The 18,152-nt window shown below is 36.2% G+C and overlaps 1 protein-coding gene across 1 annotated transcript in view; it reads right to left on the reverse strand.

Moving 5' to 3' along the window:
- The window catches only part of LOC145660852 (G-protein coupled receptor Mth2-like), an 82,862-nt gene extending 65,103 nt beyond the window's left edge, over nucleotides 1-17,759 (reverse strand). The window contains exons 1-2 of the mRNA XM_081726276.1: nucleotides 17,639-17,759; nucleotides 11,272-11,350 (exon numbers count right to left, since the gene is read on the reverse strand). Coding sequence (XP_081582402.1) covers nucleotides 11,272-11,350; nucleotides 17,639-17,759 — 200 coding nt within the window. The remainder of the gene's footprint in view (nucleotides 1-11,271; nucleotides 11,351-17,638) is intronic.
- Nucleotides 17,760-18,152: the final 393 nt, after the last annotated feature.

The raw sequence follows: 18,152 nt of genomic DNA on the forward strand, positions 1-18,152 counted from the left end.
CTTTTTCAATAGATTTTTTATTATTTTTCTCGAGATTTCTTCATAGTTTGTTATTAAAATACTTACCAACATAGCCTCATTTTATTGTCCTAACAAACCAGCATATGTTGATGGTAAAGTAAAAATGAATTGAAAATTAAATTTTGGAGTTTTACGTTCCACGGTTTGATCGAGTTCCTTGGCCTTCAGAATTTCATATCACGCCCCTCCCCCGTTACGAAATCCTGGCTAAACGAACCAATATATGTTCCAGTAAAATAGTTTAGAATGATCGAGCCTTTGGTATGATGACCAGGACTCATGTCACGGACCCCCTCCCCCTTCACGAAATCCTGGCTACGTGCCTGCATCAAATTTTGTATTTAGACTTACCATTTAAAGCAATTAAAGACATGTTTTAGTGTTTTTTTTTTAATATTTTCCCTACAAGGGGAGAAAAAAGACGGAAAGAAAAGGGTGGAGTTGCAATTGTTAAAATAAGATGACTATATCTCAAAATTCCTTAAAGTTAGAGAATGAAACTTGGTATTTAGAGTTTTAATTTAAAATAATTAAAGATGTGTTTCATGTTTCAGCAATGTTTTCCTTAGAAGGGAAGAAAAAGAGAGGGTAGTAAAAAGATGGGAGGAAGTGGAATTGTTATTTCTATAATAAGATGGTCATATCTCTAAAACTCTTAGGATTAGAGGAATGTTCAGGATATGAAACTTAGTGTGTAAGCTCCTTATTCAAAATATTGGGCATATGACACAGATTCCGAAAATCCCTCTTTTAACGAGTGATTGGGGGCAATTTCTATTTCTTTTTTCTTTAATATATAAAAATAACTTTGAGGTTATCAGTCCTATCATCAGGGGAAACGGGTGAACCATTTGAAATGAATTCTTGAGCACAATTAGCACTTAAGCGGACCTGAGGTTTTATCATTTCACTTTGGTTAAGATTGGGGAAATGATTTAAAATTTTCGCAAATAATAATGCCATAAACGTATTCGTGTTATGCGGCACGAAGCTGAAGGCAAGTGAATGATGATGGAAATATTGGTAGAATGAAAAAGTGAGAGAGAACGGATATGATGTTGTTCACCACAAATTTACTTGCCTGGGAATCAAACCAGGAACACGACGCACCAGAGGCAAGTGTTTTACCACTGAGCTACCGAGCTCACCAGAAACACATTAATGAAAGTCTATCAAAAAGTATGGCCTTCTCCATAAGGTAGCCATTCAGTAGAATATAAAAAGTGACGCACTACCATAGAAATGTTTCAGAGTTAAAGGATCTACATATTCGTGAAATTTATGTAAGTAAGTTGTTATTTTTACAACACGAATGTGTAAACAATCAAGACATATCGGGATCTTACTTCTGACGCCCATAATAACGTAACAATATGGGTCATTCCATGTCAAATCACCTAGAGCACTGTGTTTCAATGTCTCAGATTCTCTTCAAAATTTTTTCATACATAAATACCAACGACATCATGCTAAATTAATTTTTTCCGATTTTTTGGATGAGAAATGGGCCAGGGAGAATTTTTTGAAAAATGTGAATTTTGCTTCAATTTCACTTTTTGGCACTCAGCATCATGGAACTAAATTACCATAACTTCCTTATTTTTTAAATTATTGGCTCATCCAGGTGTAAAATGAAAGCTTAATCTCTGCTCTTTCAGTAGATCTTAAGTAACCTTGCAAAATGTTACACTGTCAAACATTAAGGGGCATACAAAGCAAATTTTGGGGTTTTTACAAATTGTGCCGTTGCTCAAAAGTTACAACTATGAAACTTTTGAAACTTTTTTTGTATATACATTCATCTTAACACGTACATGGTATGGTTAAAAAATAAAGAGGGTATTTTTTGTATTTTTGTAATTAATATTTTTTTATGTTCAGAAACATACAGTTTTAAATGTTGTTACAAATTGTATCATTGCTCGTAAGTTACAACTATGAAACTCTTGAAACTTTTTAAATAGAATCATCTTAGCACATACATGATATGGTTAAAAAAATAAAAAGGGTGCTTTTAGTATTTTTGTAATTATTATTTTTTTGGTATTTTACATGTATGGAAATATACAGTTTTAAGTGTTGTTACAAATTGTGTCTTTGCTCGGAAGTTACAATAACTTTAAAAATAAGGAAGTTATGGTAATTTAGTTCCATGATGCTGAGTGCCAAAAAAGTGAAATTGAAGCAAAATTTACATTTTTAAAAAAATTTCTCCCTGGTCCATTTCTCATCCAAAAAATCGAGAAAATTAATTTAGCATAATTTCATTGGTATTAATGTATGGAAAAATTTTGAAGAAAATCTGAGACATCGAAGCACGGTCATGTTTTAAAATTAGATGATTTGACATGGAATGACCCATATGTAATCCAACACGTAAAATAGTTGTTTTATGCCATATACAGTGTTTTCCACGATCCCTGTTTATACGTATACGGATTCTCGCTAACACGCTTGTTCCCTACACATGCATCTTCGTGCTATCGCATGGATACCCCTGCTGTTTCTGCCCTGACTCAGTTAGATAGTATACGTGCTTTTCAGTGATAACTTATTTGATTAGTGTTTTACGCACAATAGTTTTTTAGCATACGTACACGCACTTTATTTATAAGCATGACGCTTAAGCCCTCCTAAAGTGAATCTGCACCGAGGATTCAAGTCCACACACCAAAAATTACAAGCAGTCGAATGAGTTAAAAAGACTATATAATGAGTGATTAATGAGTACATATGCAATGTATCTATGAATGGATTTCGATTGTAAATCTGCACACACAAACCAATCACAATAGAAATATAGTATGAGATATGATATGAAATATTAGTACATCATTCAAATCCACCTTCATCTAATTGTTTCAAATCAAAAATCCGTATGGAACACTTTATTGTAGACACAATCAACAATTGAATGGAACATGAGACATGAAAACAGAGTATTACAAATGAAAGCAGAAAAAGAAAATAACAGCAGGAATGAAGAGAATTGACACGAGACAATTGGCTCTTTACAGCAAGAAATCCCTTAAATCAAGCTTGATATATGACCAGTATTTCTTCTTTTTAAACTTAGCTATTCGCATCTCTTTGGAAAGTCCTTTATTCTTATCATTAGATGAAATTAAAATTAACAATGCAAGAATCTACTTTGGCCAATCGAGATCTCTTACACAGTCAGTCAAAGTACATATATTTCCGAGGCGATTCCGTAAAAAATTTTGCGAGAACATGAGAAATCGAAAGAATGGAGAAAATTGTCTGTTAAATTGAAAGTTAATGAGAAAATGTTGAAAAAGTACGGGAGAGAACAAGATAAAAGAAACATTGGTGTGGATACTGTTTAAAAGAAATAAGAAACTGAGAGAGGAAAAAACGCATCACAACGACGATGAAAGAGGAGAAAATCGTAGTTCATAAATGTTTTTAGATGTGTGGGCTAAGTATTCAGCCAAAGAGCGATGGAAAATGGAGTAATGGGAAAATGTGGTGATGAAAACTTAATGTTTATTATTATTATTATTATTATTATTATTATTATTATTATTATTATTATTATTATTATTATTATTATTATTATTACAAATATTATTATTATTATTATTATTATTATTATTATTATTATTATTATTATTATTATTATTATTTAAGGAATATGAATAGGCATTTTACCCTACGTTGAATGTGACTGCATATTAATCACATCACTAAGTACTCTTCAGAGTGATGGGGGCACGGTGGCTCAGTGGTAGAGCGTTCACCTCTGGTGCTTGGGGTCCCGGGTTCGATCCCAGCCCCCGCCAAGTGAACTTTGTGGTGGACAAACATCGTGCTCGTGGGTTTTCTCGGGGTACTCCCGTTTCCTCCCACTTTCTTCATTCCACCATTTTTCACTCATCTCTCATTATCACCGTCTCCTTTAGCCTAACCGGCATAACCGTGGGACGTAAAACTCAAAGATTTCATTTTTTTCTTCAGAGTGAAGATGTAGTTTTCTACTGTAATAATAATTAAAAACCCATATTTTTATAATAATTGGTAGCAAAATTGAAAGCAGCCAGTAATAATATAAATTTAAAAATCTTGCTTTTTGTGAATATATAAGCAAGATCTTATACAACAAGTCGTACTTGGAAACTTTGTCAGGTTGATATTTATTTGCAAGTAGTATATGTGTAAGGAGTATGTCCGTTAGTGTTAGGAAAAGATAAACAACGATCTGCTAGTTAACAGTATATATATATACACACAATGAGGTACAGAGTGGATCAGTCCACTGCGTACTACACAGATATGATCCACTTTGTACTTGTTGGTGTCAACCTAAACAGTTTTCCACGACAAGGAACTACTAAAGTAGAAGATCAAAATATACAATGCTATATTACAAATACATTCCTACCTACTTCCCATGTCCGTGATATTCTAAATTACAAGATAAATCACAGCGTCAGAGCATTCACTTCTATCACTTGATTTTTTACTTTAGCACAAGGAAAACAGATTTTTCATTTCACTACAAGTGAGAAGCATCCATTGTTGCTGACATTTCGTTAATAAGTGTGTAATGTGAAAACAGAATAGCTGACATGCTCTTAGTGCAATAAATAAATTAATAACTCCTACTGGTCCACTGTGTACTATCTTTCCCTTATATATATATATATATATATATATATATATATATATATATATATATATATATATATATATATATATATATATACAGAGAGAGAGAGAGAGATGCGTATTCACAAATGCTTCTCACTGGTTTTCAAGCCCCCTGAAACAAGATCCTAAATGCATCACTGTATATATATTGTAAGGATCCTTACATTACAGCATGAGGACACGTTTACAGACAACACGTGCTATTGTTTATAAACAAGCAGACGATTCACGGACCAGGAAGACACGAAGAACAACACAATGGGAACCGAAAGAGGACGAAGCCATCTGAAGAGGGCCTATAAAAGTGGAACCAAAGAAAAAGGAGGCTTTAGTTGATCACTGATCGCTAACCCTTAATAAGCTCTGGAGGTCGCACTAGACCAGTAGTGTCCAATTATAATGAGCCTGAGGGCCATAACCGTCTTTATTAGTAAGGTGGAGAAAATATAAAAATATATTTGAAATATTACATAACTATTCAATGTGACTAATGAGGAAATGAAATGAAATCTTTGAGTTTTACGTCCCACGGTTATGCCGGTTAGACTAAAGGAGACGGTGATTATGAGAAATGAATGAAATGGTGAAATGAAGAAAGTGGGAGGAAACGAGAGAACCCCGAGAAAACCCACGCACACGGTGTTTGTCCACCACAAAGTTCACTTGGCGGGAGCAGGGTTTGAATCCGGGACAGCATACACCAGAGGTGAACGCTCTACCACTGAGCCACCGCGGCCCCCTGTGACTAATGAGGGTGACTAGCAGCATTTACAAGGGCTGGGGTATCTACATCCATTCCTCTTGTTGTAAAAGATGTAACCCGCAGAAGAAATAAAAGAGAAGAATCTCCAAGGCAGCTTCTGGAGCGATTCTTTACAATTTTCATGATGGAAAATGCACTTTCACACAGATAAGTTAAGTACTACCAAACATTGACACTATTTTCCGACACGACTCACAAAAGTTAGGGAAACGTTTGTTAGAAAGTAGCCTGAAAAAATGGGGTTCTCGTATGAAACATTACTTCCTTCACCTCTGGTCATAAGGAAGAAACTTTGCAGACACAAAGACTAGTTTGTATTTTTGTAAAATAAATAGATGAAGGGCTAGAATCCTGGACTATCATTTTCTCTACCTACACAAATTATTATATATGTATAATACAAAATAAATCATTTCTTCAAGCAAATTAAAAATAGTAAATTATTGTTGACTACGAACAACATACTTTTTAACGCCATTTTTTATAAAATTGTCTCGACAACTGTATATGATAATTTACCCTCAAGGATTTATCTTGTTCATTTTGAATGTGTTCTATCCATTGATATAGTCTTATCCTTGGACAATGTTTTAGTTAAACAGAAATTAAAATTTAAGGGCGTTATGCAGAGTCAGTTTGACGTATGATTAGCGAAATATTAAGGGTTTGACTAACGCATGGTTATCAGAAGTATATTCAGAATATCTGATTAGCACGTAGTAGTTGACTAAGTTCATTACTTGTCACTAATTAATTTAGAGCAGAGGTTACCTTGGTTTAGCCACAGTAAACTTATATTATGAGAATACAAAAGCAATTAATTTCTGTCTGTCTTTCTTTTAATCTCCTTGGGGGAATTAACTGTGAAGCTGAAATATGCTGTTTTTGTTTTTAATGGCATCGGTTTAAACGGCATCGGTTTAAACGGCATCGGAGAGATCATTAATCATCTCGCCGACCCTGAAAACCATGGATTCAACACTAATATCGGTCATTTTCGACCATTTATATATATATATATATATATATATATATATATATATATATATATATATATATATATATATATATATATATATATATATATATATATACAGATGGTGATCAGAAAAATGAAAACACCTGTAGTTGGCAACACGTCAGATGTATGGGTTGGCAGTGGTGTCGTGGCACCCGCAGCGCCGGACCACTGGTGGTGGTGTGTTAGGTCGGTCTCCATACTACGTCAGGCGCAGTAGAACAGCAGTGTCCAGTGGCTGCAGCAGACGGAGGTAGTGTAAAATGGGAGACCTCTCAGATTTTCAAAGAGGGCAAATTGTTGGTGCGCGGTTATGTGGAGTGAGTGCCACGGCAGTGGCTACTGTGTTAAGTGTGTCGCGTGGGACAGTGTCGAAGGTGATGACGGCCTACACAACACACGGGAAAACCACATCGGAGAAGCGGAACAGTGGGCGGAAGAAAATCATGAGTGACAGGTCACGCCGGATATTAAAGCGCATTGTCACGCAGAACCGTCGTGCCACTGCGGAGCAAGTGACGGAGGAACTCAATCAGCACCTCCCCCACCCTGTTTCGACAATCACAGTCCGCCGCGAATTACATGACATGAACTTACGGGGTCGTGTTGCACGGGCCAAACAGCTAATCAGGGACCATAATGTTTTCGCACGCCGCAAATTTTGCTGCGACCATGCAACTTGGACCGTTGAGGACTGGAAACGTGTGATATGGTCGGATGAGTCATCCTTCACCCTATTCCCAACCACGGGCCGTGTTTATGTGTGGAGAACGCCCAAAGAAACTTATGATCTGCAGTGTCTCCGCCCAACTGTGAAACATGGCGGCGGCTCGGTGATGCTGTGGGCCGCCATATCATGGTTTTCATTGGGTCTTGTGGTCACACTTAGCGGACGAATCACTGCCAACGATTATGTTGCAATTTTAGGAGACCACTTACATCCTATGGTCCGGATGTTGTTCCCGGACAATGACGCCATCTTCCAGGATGATAATGCACCAATTCACACAGCTGGCGTTGTTGCAGCGTGGTTTGAGGAACATCGGGATGAAGTTCAACACTTCCCCTGGCCCGCCCAATCCCCAGATCTCAACCTAATTGAACATCTGTGGTCCGTCTTGGAAACACGACTCCGGCGACGATTTCCACCTCCATCCTCTCTCACAGAACTGGCCGATGCCCTGCACGAGGAATGGTGTAAAATTCTACTTGCTATCATACACGACCTCTATGCCTCCATCCCACGTCGCATCAAGGCTGTTCTGAAGGCGAAAGGTGGCCCGACACCATATCAATCTGGTAAGTTGCAATTTCGTTCAGGTGTTTACATGTTTCTGATCACGATCTGTATATATATATATATATATATATATATATATATTCATTCCCCCTCCCCAAGTTGCAGGGTTCAATTTGAATTTAAACGGGGTCGAAAGTATCACTGTTCATCTAAGCAACCCAGAAAACTATAAATTCGACACTGATAGTGGTCATTATCTATCATTTCTATATATATATTCTTCCCTCTCCCAACTATCAGTACTGAACTTGGATTGAAACAGCATCAGAAGTGTCAGTGTTTCTGTCATCGACCCCGAAAACTATGGATTCAGCACTAATATCGATCATTTTTGATCATTTTTAAACTTCTCTTTCCTTCTCCTACGTTGCATTGTCAAAGTGAATAGCCTAAAGTAATCCCTGCCCCTAAACTCATTATGTTGAAAATTTGATTGAGATTCATCGAGTGGTTCAAGAGTGATGAAGTCACAATAGCAGTTTTTTTTTTTTTTTTTTTTTTTTTTTTACATATATCTCCCTCTCCCCTACATTGGCTCGTCAAAGTGAAACGATAAAAAAAATACCCAAGACCTGGTTCTCATATATGTTGAAAATTTGACCGAGATTGATTAGGTAGTTCAAAAGTTATTAGGTTTTGTTAGTTTTTGTTTATACGGCCCCTCCCCTCCCCTGCACCTAGGATCTACCGTTAAAGTGAAGTTTGAAAAATGTTTCCAGATCCGAACCTCATGTATCTTGAAAATTTGATTGAGATCGGTCTAATAGTTCAAGACTTATTAAGTTAAAAAGTAGTCACTTTCAGTCTTATATAAATTGATTTTCATATATGTCCCCCTCCTTCTCCTCCCCTACGTCGCTCCGTCAAATTTAAATCATAAAAACGATCCCAGGCCTGAACCTCATCTATGTTGAAAATTTGATTAAGATTGGACAAATAGTTCAGGAGTTAATAAGTTTTATTTATTTTTATAGCCCCTCCCCCAAACCCTCAGTTCTACCATTAAAGTGAATAGCCTAAAACCAGCCCAGTCTCGAACCTCATCCATGTTACAAATTTGATCGAGATCGGTTGGGCGGTTCAGGAGATTTAGAGTCACAAACATAGTGATTTTCCATTTTATTTATATAGATTACAAGATAATCTTTCTATTGTCGCTATTGACTTCCACTTATTGCTGCCACAAACACATCCTTCAGAAATGAATAAGTAATTATAATCCGATTTCGTAACTATTTGTAAGTTGTTTTGATATATCAAACCCGTAAAAATATCGAATAATACTTTTGATAAAATGGATACTTTCAAATATCTAGGGTCAATATTAACAAACGAAAACCATATTCACGAAGAAATTAAATGTCAATTAAAAGCAGGGAATTCGTGTTATTATTCAGTTCAAAATCTCTTGTCGTCGCGAATTCTGTCGAGGAATTTGAAACTTAAAATATATAAAACGATAATCATGCCTGTTGTTCTGTATTGCTGCGAAACATGGTCGCTTACTCTGAAAGAAGAACATAGACTGAAAGTATTTGAGAACAAGATCCTGAGACGAATATTTGGATCGAAGAGGAACGGGAATGGGGAATGGTGCAGACTTCATAACGAGGAACTACATAATTTATACGGTTTACCAAACATTGTTAGAATCATCAAGTCTAGGAGGCTCAGGTGGGCAGGTCATGTAGCCACAATGGAAGAAAGTAGGAACGCTTTCAAAGTCTTAACTGGAAATCCAATCGGAAAACGACCATTAGGAAAACCTAGGCGCAGATGGGAGGACAATATTAAGATGGATCTGACAGAAATAGGAATACAAAGTAGAAACTGGATCCAGTTGGCTACGGATAGAAGTCAGTGGAGAGCTTTTGTGAACGCGACATTGAACCTCCGGGTTCCATAGGCCATAGAGTTAGTTAGTTAATTGTGATGTCAAACCATAAAGAAAACATTTCGAATTTCGTATTTCATATAAACTTATTTTTCATTTTTATGGATTACGCATGCGAACATCCAGATTTCCGTATTTGTTGCATTTATTTTTCTCACCAGATGTGTTGGGGTTATATTAATTAATCATACACAAACCAACTTATTTGCTGAACTCCAAGCAGACTCTGATTACCAAAATTTACACCTTCCATAGTACAGAACTAATACGACAGTAACTAATAATGTTGCTAACGCTTGATCAACGAATCATGTGGCTAGGAACGCTGAAAGCTTTCCTAAGAGTTTAGTGACAATTTTAGGCCATATATCATTATCCATACAGTGTATTTTGCTAGTTTCATAATGAATAACTTAACGAGGGTGTATTTCAGTTACCAGTTTCTCTTCAGTACCGGTAAGTGCCATAGTTCTCGTAGGGTATCATTTTTTATATTTACAAATTATTTCCCCCTATTTTCCTGTATACTACGCTTGGGATTTTACATTTGCTTTCCTCGTATTAATAAGATCAGTGGCGTATTTACGATTTTGTTTCGGGGGGGGGGGTTTGCCTGAAAATGTGAAAATTCTGCAAGATATTTCATATACTTTACTATAGTAAGTGAGATTTCGAGGGGGGGGTTAAGCCCGGAAGCCCCCCCAAATACGCCACTGAATAAGATCCATCGATGTCAAATGTTTGGACAGCTTTTTTTTTTTTCGTTTAACGATAATAATATAAAAATTTTCGAATTTACTATTTATTCAGTCACAGACATAAAATGTGAACCCGAACTCGAAATATTATTTAAAAAGAAAATATATTAAATATAGTTTGAATCAGGGGGTAAAAGTGGATCTGAAAAGCTAGGGGGACGCATGACATCACGCCGTTAACCTTGACTATCTTTTCCAATAGTATTTTTTTTTTTTTTAGGAAGTGGGGGGACGCAATTCACCCGCGTTCAACCTCACTTTTACCCCTGGTTTTAATGTGAACTTATTACAATATCAAACTATCAGATTTTCCTTTTATTTATTTTCTTTTAAAAAAGAGCATTTTGAGCACACATTTATGATATCATTTTTTCTCTTGTTTCTTTCAGTAACGTCTCTTTTATTTAGTCCTATTAAAGAGAATTCTACATAAAATAAGTTATTCTTATACACTCAAAAATTCATATTTTGGATTCGTATGAACTTTGTGTTTCAGATATATATAAAACGTACGATAAACCACTATAGCCTGAAAAATGTGTTCAAGGGCGCCGATCCTGGGGGGCCGGCCCCCTCCCCCAAAGCTCATGTGGGCCCCCGCATTGTATCTATGAATATACAATATTTGGCATAATTTGAATGCAATTTGTCTTATAATAATCATATATGCCTTCTGTATCTGAATGCCCCCCCCCAAAAAAAAAAACTTACATCAAAGTCGGCGCCCTTGAATATGTTATCTACTTATGTTACCGTTTTATTAAAACAACCTTTTCATAAGACACATTATGATTTACATTTGAAAGCGACATTATAATGCCGTAACTGTAATGAAATATTTCTTACCTGAATGTCCACCAAATATCAAAGCACATGACGTTCAACCAGAAGAAGGAAGCAAGGAAGGAAAATTGCACTGTGAATCCTAAAGGGAAGAAAGAAGGGAAAAAATAATCATTATTATGAAGATGGTAGAAACGCATGTTAGAAAGTCGTGAATGATTTAGCATTTGGAAATTTTGAAAAGTGAAAAGAATAAGTATTTGCAGTTTGGGGGATCTCAAACGAAGCACATTTTACCACGTCTACCTCATCAAGTACTGTAGAGATGCCAGTTGCTCTCTTGACGTACTGAGGTAAGATACAGAATTTCACCCTAATGTATATACACACCCTAGTGATGCAACTCTAATCATACATATCCGCCAATATTGTCCTCGTGTACGAAATTATATTGACATCGAATTTTTCCTTCCAGATACTTAACCTTTCCTATGAGTCTGTGTAGTAGTAGTAATAATAATATACAAGTATAATAACAATTTCCACACGATTTAAATTTATTTCCAGCAAGATTTCTGTATATCATTGTAGTACAACATAATTTTATACCAACTTTATTTCTAATGAAACTACAAATCCTCTTCAATAGTTCTTTTGTGTTTCTATGTATTTAATTTAACGCTTCTTCGCTTCTTTGTAATAACATTCATACTGCAGTATTTGTAAGTTAAGTCACTGTAACAAACATAGAGCAAATAAATATACATTCGTGGCTCCTTGTAAATCAGTTATAAATTATTTAAATACTTCCAACAACATCGACAATAATTCAACAATGAAGAAATCAAACATGTAGCGTCTGTAAAGTTTACTACAGCTAAATTATAAATGCTCATTACAAGTAGTGATTTATTTATATTTTCACGGTTTATTTGTCAGTGGCTTACACCGCCCTTCCTCGCTTTTCACGTTCCCCCACAAGGATGCATTCCACACTTTGGGAAACACTGCTTTATAGGGACATGAACACAGAAACATCAAGAACAATTAGAAATGTCTATACTCTTCAGAGGAACTCAAACTCTCGATAGGTTTCGCCTCACGATCGTAAGCCTATGCCTCAGTCATCTATACTCATCCCCAAAAAATCTGTCTAAGACTTATTTTAGCGTAGCATGTACAGCGTGGCGCAATGGCCCGGAGAACAGAGTTCCAGGATACAAAGAAACAGCAAAGGAAAGGAAATAGTATTATATATTCCTAGCTATATAGGGTGTTGCAAAATAAGTGTTACAATTCTTGCGAGGTGACTCCTGCCACTGAGACAAGAAAAAAAGTTCTCTTGAACTTACGGCTATCGGACATAGTTTCGGATCTACAAGATGCCGAAAGCGTGGGAAAATGACTTTCGGACTCCAATAGTTCGGAAACTATCCAACGTAAAGAGGGCGGGTAAAAAATTCACTGAAGAAGTAATACCTGCTGTATTGAATTTTGCATCTTTCACAATCCTACCATGCACGCGCAAGGAATTCCCCAAAGGAACGTAGGGAGCCAAATGAAAATGGCCTGAATGGATATGAATTGATAGAGTTTCTACCAGGTAACAATAATTCGTTTGTATTAAGTCGATATCTGAAACAAATACAAAATGGCGGACACCTTCATGCCCGTTGTGTGTGGTTGCATAATCGCCAGGTACGGATGCTGGCCAACAGTGACGTTCTGAGTATTATGTGTAGCGAATTTGTACTCAAATGCTCTAGAAATACATCTGGTGTGTCAGTAGAGCACAACAGATGAAGCAGGGTGATTCACATGTGTGGAAGCACTTTACGAAAAATGCCCAGAAATGCACTCATACTCAGTAAACGTGAGTTCAAAGCGTCGGAAATGTAAGGGTTAGCGTCAAGAATATGAAAGCCATTGCCAATTCACCAATAATATTCCCTCAAACCGATGCAATATGATGTGCACGGTTGCATACAAATAAGGATGCAGCAACTGAGGCCAAGTTGAAATTGTGCAAGGGGACTCATAAAGAAACTGAGTAAACTAAATGAATGTCACTAGTGAGATCGCATGATCGATATTGAAATGTGGCCAATGTGTGTGTTGATATCGCCATGTAGCTAATGAACAAAATCTGTGATAGTGATTAGTGGTTTAAACTCTTAATACTTTGAAAGTACTTAATACTAATTCCCAATAAATAATAATTGCCGTTCCTCTACGATTGCTAGAATAGTACAATATTTAACAAGCTTTACTATTAACCTATATGAAACGAAAGTACCATTAACACTCACCATATTGTTATAATTATATTTTTAAAATTTACAAATATTTATTCCATGTCAAGCAGAATATAATTTAGTAACTAAGCAACATGAATACAGTATATAAACTACAGATAATTGTTTATTCAACACAGTCCACTTTTAAGCTATTAATTAACTATATCTTAGAATGAAAAGTCATTGTTTTAACTTACGAAACGTTATACATTTATCTACAACTAGATACCTCTACGGTTCAGATTAAGATAAGTGTTACAGTACAAAATAATAGCATATGTCTCACCTTTTGGTCAAGACAGACAGAGTTTTAATATCTTCGAAAATGATATTGGAGGTTTACTTTATGGGGACTTAATCACTGTGGGTAGCTTATATGTACTGGGCTAGCAATGTTCGGCTGGAACTGCCTTAAGATCGAATTAGAGTCATTTTTACTGTTATATGTATGTATAGTGGCGTATTTATGGGGGCTTCCGGGCTTAAGAACCCCGAAATTTTATTTAATATAAAGTAAATTAAATATCGTGCAGAATTTTCACATTTCCAGGAATAGTTAGCAAAGCCCTCTTCCGAAACAAAATCGTAAATAAGCCACTGTGTATGTATGTGTGTATTGAGAAACATTTATATTGGGGAAAGCGAATTTGTGCTCATCTTATACACTCCATCATAACTCTGGAATGCCTGGATCACTTTTAACCGAACTTGGTGTACCTTACATATGACTTACAGTGTGAAAGAATACTTTGGTGGTAAGATCCTCCTAGGATCTCCTTAGGGAGTGGAACGGGAAGCCATAGAGATAATGGTAAACTACTAATATTATTAGTGTCAAATCAATAGTTTTCGGGGTCGCTAAGCTAATCGATGGCAGTTACGATTACATATAACCTCAAATTGAATTGAGAGAATAAGACATTTCTAGCACCCCTAGAGGTTGGATGTGAAGGGTGTCATGTGAAAATAATTGGAAACGTCCAATGTTAGCATCGAATCCATAGATTTCGGAGTCGCTGAGAAAAATACTGACACTCTCAATGAACTTCAAGTCCAAGTTCAGCCCCTATCAGTATGAGGGGTGAGAAGGGGTGAAAGTTAAATGTTCAAAATGACTATGATAAATGTGGAATCCATAGTTTTCGGGGTTGGGAAATAGGTCGATCCATTTGGAATGACATTTGGAACATAGTTATTAACCACCTCAAGATGGTGTTTATCTGCCAATTTGATTAAAGGGAATATTGTAGGGAATTAGGGAGTTTCAAAATTTATGGCGCAATAGAGTATCTTAAGAATTTGTATCATCACACATTCATTGAAATGTATATTCTAAGGAAAACCAGGACTTAAATATTTTCCAAAAACATATTCTTTAGTGCGAAGAACGGACATTTCATCTCATAACAATAAAATGTATTTTTATGTGATTATTTTAAAATATATTTTACTTCACTTTTATGTACAGTACGTACTATTACTGAAGAAAATACTGAATGCATATATCGTTCTCGTCAACTTTTGGGTGGAGTTGTCTTTAGAAACATTGATTAGGAGATTGTCTCAGTCGAGTTAGTTTAATCTAATATTAAACAACCGTATGTCTTAAAATATCTTAAAACCAGTGGTAAAATTCAAACGATAACGCTACATCGTTATCTTTGAATGGACAAGAATATAAGGGAAACATGTACGTAGTTACTTCATTTCATTTACGCTGAAGAAAAATCGTTGAGTGAGAAGATTTTTTTTCTGTCTCCCTCGTCCACTTAACAAGAAATATGGTTCAGGGAAAATATCAAAAAGCAGGAAGTTTTATATTACTATTATTAAAAAGAAAGAAAGAAAGAAAGAAAGAAAATCTCATAAATATCCTTCGAAATCAACTATAAACATGGCTAAATTTAGAAACGCCATCATAAGACAAGCAGACGTTAGCTCATATTGACGTTTTTATGGTGATTGCCAAGGAAACTGGATGAAGCTTGAAGAGATTATTATTAAATATGTCATTTCAAAGAGGAGGAAGTGTCTCAAAAATAAGCAGGTTACGGCAGGTCAAAACATAACACCTATCATCCTGAAATGCTGCTCTGATCTGTTAGGAATAGCAGGAAAGTTTTATTCAAGAAATTACCTTTTAAACATCGTACGGAGATAATAATATTTCCATATACTGTACATGCATTTACTGCACGTAATTCCGGGTTTGATTTCTGTGTGGCAGACAGGATTTTCATTTATGACCTAGCAATGTGAGGATATTATGGAACTACCTGAATTTAGAAGTATCGAACTCCAGTCTAGAAACATAGAGGTAATGACACTAAAAGCCCATGTGCTGAATCCTAATCCCCTGTAATAAAATACAAATCACTAATTTAAGACATGGAAACAAATTTTCTCTTAATGAAATTCTATTATTGACATTCAGTCTCTATCGCTCTATACATGCTGTAACTTTTCCCAAAATATCATGAAACAAAAATAGGGTAAATAAATAGAAAAAAGTTAAAGGTCAACCTACAATTTTAGAACTGCCGTCATGAAGTGTCCTAGGGGCTACCTAATGTACTATTATAATTCTAGTACGCAACTTTCTGAAGTTGTATGAAACTTCCTTCCCTTAGCATGTACTTATAAAATTTAATTTCTTACCGATGTGACTTCCCTCGAGAGCCGCTATAGACATAACTTTATCAGAAATTACCATGAAGCTGATTTTTTTAAAATCGGGAGGGGAATAAACTAGTCTTCTGTTGACGGATTTCAATCCCAAGCAACGGGAATAATTGGGAAACCCCTAAAATGTACATCATATTGCTCTTACTCGGCAAAACCGTACAATGTAAATGAAAATTCGAAGCTACAGGTGAATTTATCTCTTTTATTCCCATTAACGTGGGCAATTCTGATCCTAAGGAAATAGGATGTTCAGAAAATCTTATAGAAAATATGCACTATTCAAGTCAAATTAATAAGTTCTATGAACGTTGTAATGGAAAATTATATTCATTGTTTGATTTGGAGTTCAACGTCTCTCTCGGCGAATCTATATCCAATTTGCGAGGGCTGGCAATGAAGTGATGAGAATTGTTGAAAAAAAAAAAACAGCTTTACTTGCATTTTTTAACCAACCACAATGTGACCACCTTCAAAGTATTCTGCTTGTGCCTGCACACACTTACTCCATCGGCATTTCCATTGTTGGTAGCATCTCTGTAAGTAATCTTTTGGGATTCCTGCACTGAGAAAAATCCGTTCTCCGGACAGTGGTATATTGTACAAATATACGGTATCCTCTTGCTTATTACAGAAATCAATACGAAACATACGTTATCCATATGCTACATAGGAACTGCCCTTAGATGTTACATCATGCCGTTGCAGGATGTCTGACATCTAACAATTTTCCGTATATCATATGCATGTACCTATGTTACATTCCTCAGCTGTATGTTATATACGTCCATTGGTATGTGAGATCCTGATCGCCTATATTGTTTCATACGGAAAGTACTATAGATGGAACACTTATACGGAAAGTATTGTAAAACATGCGTTTTCAGTTGTACGTCTGCTGTACGTTAAGTCCAAAAACTACAGGAATTACTCATGTAACCTACCTTTTTAAGTACGCCACCTACATTTTTTTCTCAGTGTGCCAAAGCCCGTATTACAGCTGTTTGAATGTCTGATTCTGCTTCAAAATGGTGTCCTTTAAGAACTGTTTTCACCTTTAGGAACAAAAAAATGACACGGGGCGATGTCCGGTGAATAAGGAGAGTGTGGTAGCATTGTATTGGATTTTGATGCCAAATACTGCCGAACAGACAATGCAATATGGGTTCGTGCATTATCGTGATGGAGGATCCAGGTGTAAGCAATCTCTGGACGAACACGACGGACACGTTTTCGGAGTCTTTTGAGAATTTCTATGTAGAAATGTTGATTTACTGTCTACCCTGGAGGTACCCACTCTTTATGGATAATTCCCCTGGAGTCAAAAAAGCACACAAGCATGCATTTCACCTTGAATTTCGATATGCGGGCTTTCTTTGGTCATGGCGGATCTTTCGAACATCATTGCATACTTTGACGTTTCGTTTCCGGGTCATATTGAAAACACCAACTTTCATCACCAGTGATAACTCTATTCAGTAAATCCGGGTTAAATTTCACTCGGTCTAACAAATCAGTCGCCACAGTCCTCCGGTCATCTTTTTGTTGCTGAGTGATATTTTTCGGAACCATCCTGGCATCATTTTTCACATTCCCAAATTTTCAGTTAACATCAGACGCACTGTTTTCGATTTGTGTTCAGTTCATTCGCAATCATTTTCACGGTTAATCATCTACCCGCTCACACAACTTCCCTCACCCTGTCTTTATTCTCTTCCGTTCGTGTTGTTGTGGGTCACCCACTACGATGTTCATCTTCGATTTTTGTGCCAACGATACACCTGTGTCATTGATAACACTTCATTTCCAAAGGCCTACTGAAGTTTCCGGTACGTTACCGTGGCAGTCTCACCAAGTTTCACACAGAAAAAGATTCTGTAGCGCTGCTCAATATTATGTGCTTCCATTGTTGTGACAGGGGTCCACACACGACCACACTCTTCAACCTCTAACTCCACAATGAAT

This window comes from Thermobia domestica, chromosome 9, assembly GCF_964235325.1.
Source record: "Thermobia domestica chromosome 9, izTheDome1.hap1.1, whole genome shotgun sequence".
NCBI lineage: Eukaryota > Metazoa > Arthropoda > Insecta > Zygentoma > Lepismatidae > Thermobia > Thermobia domestica.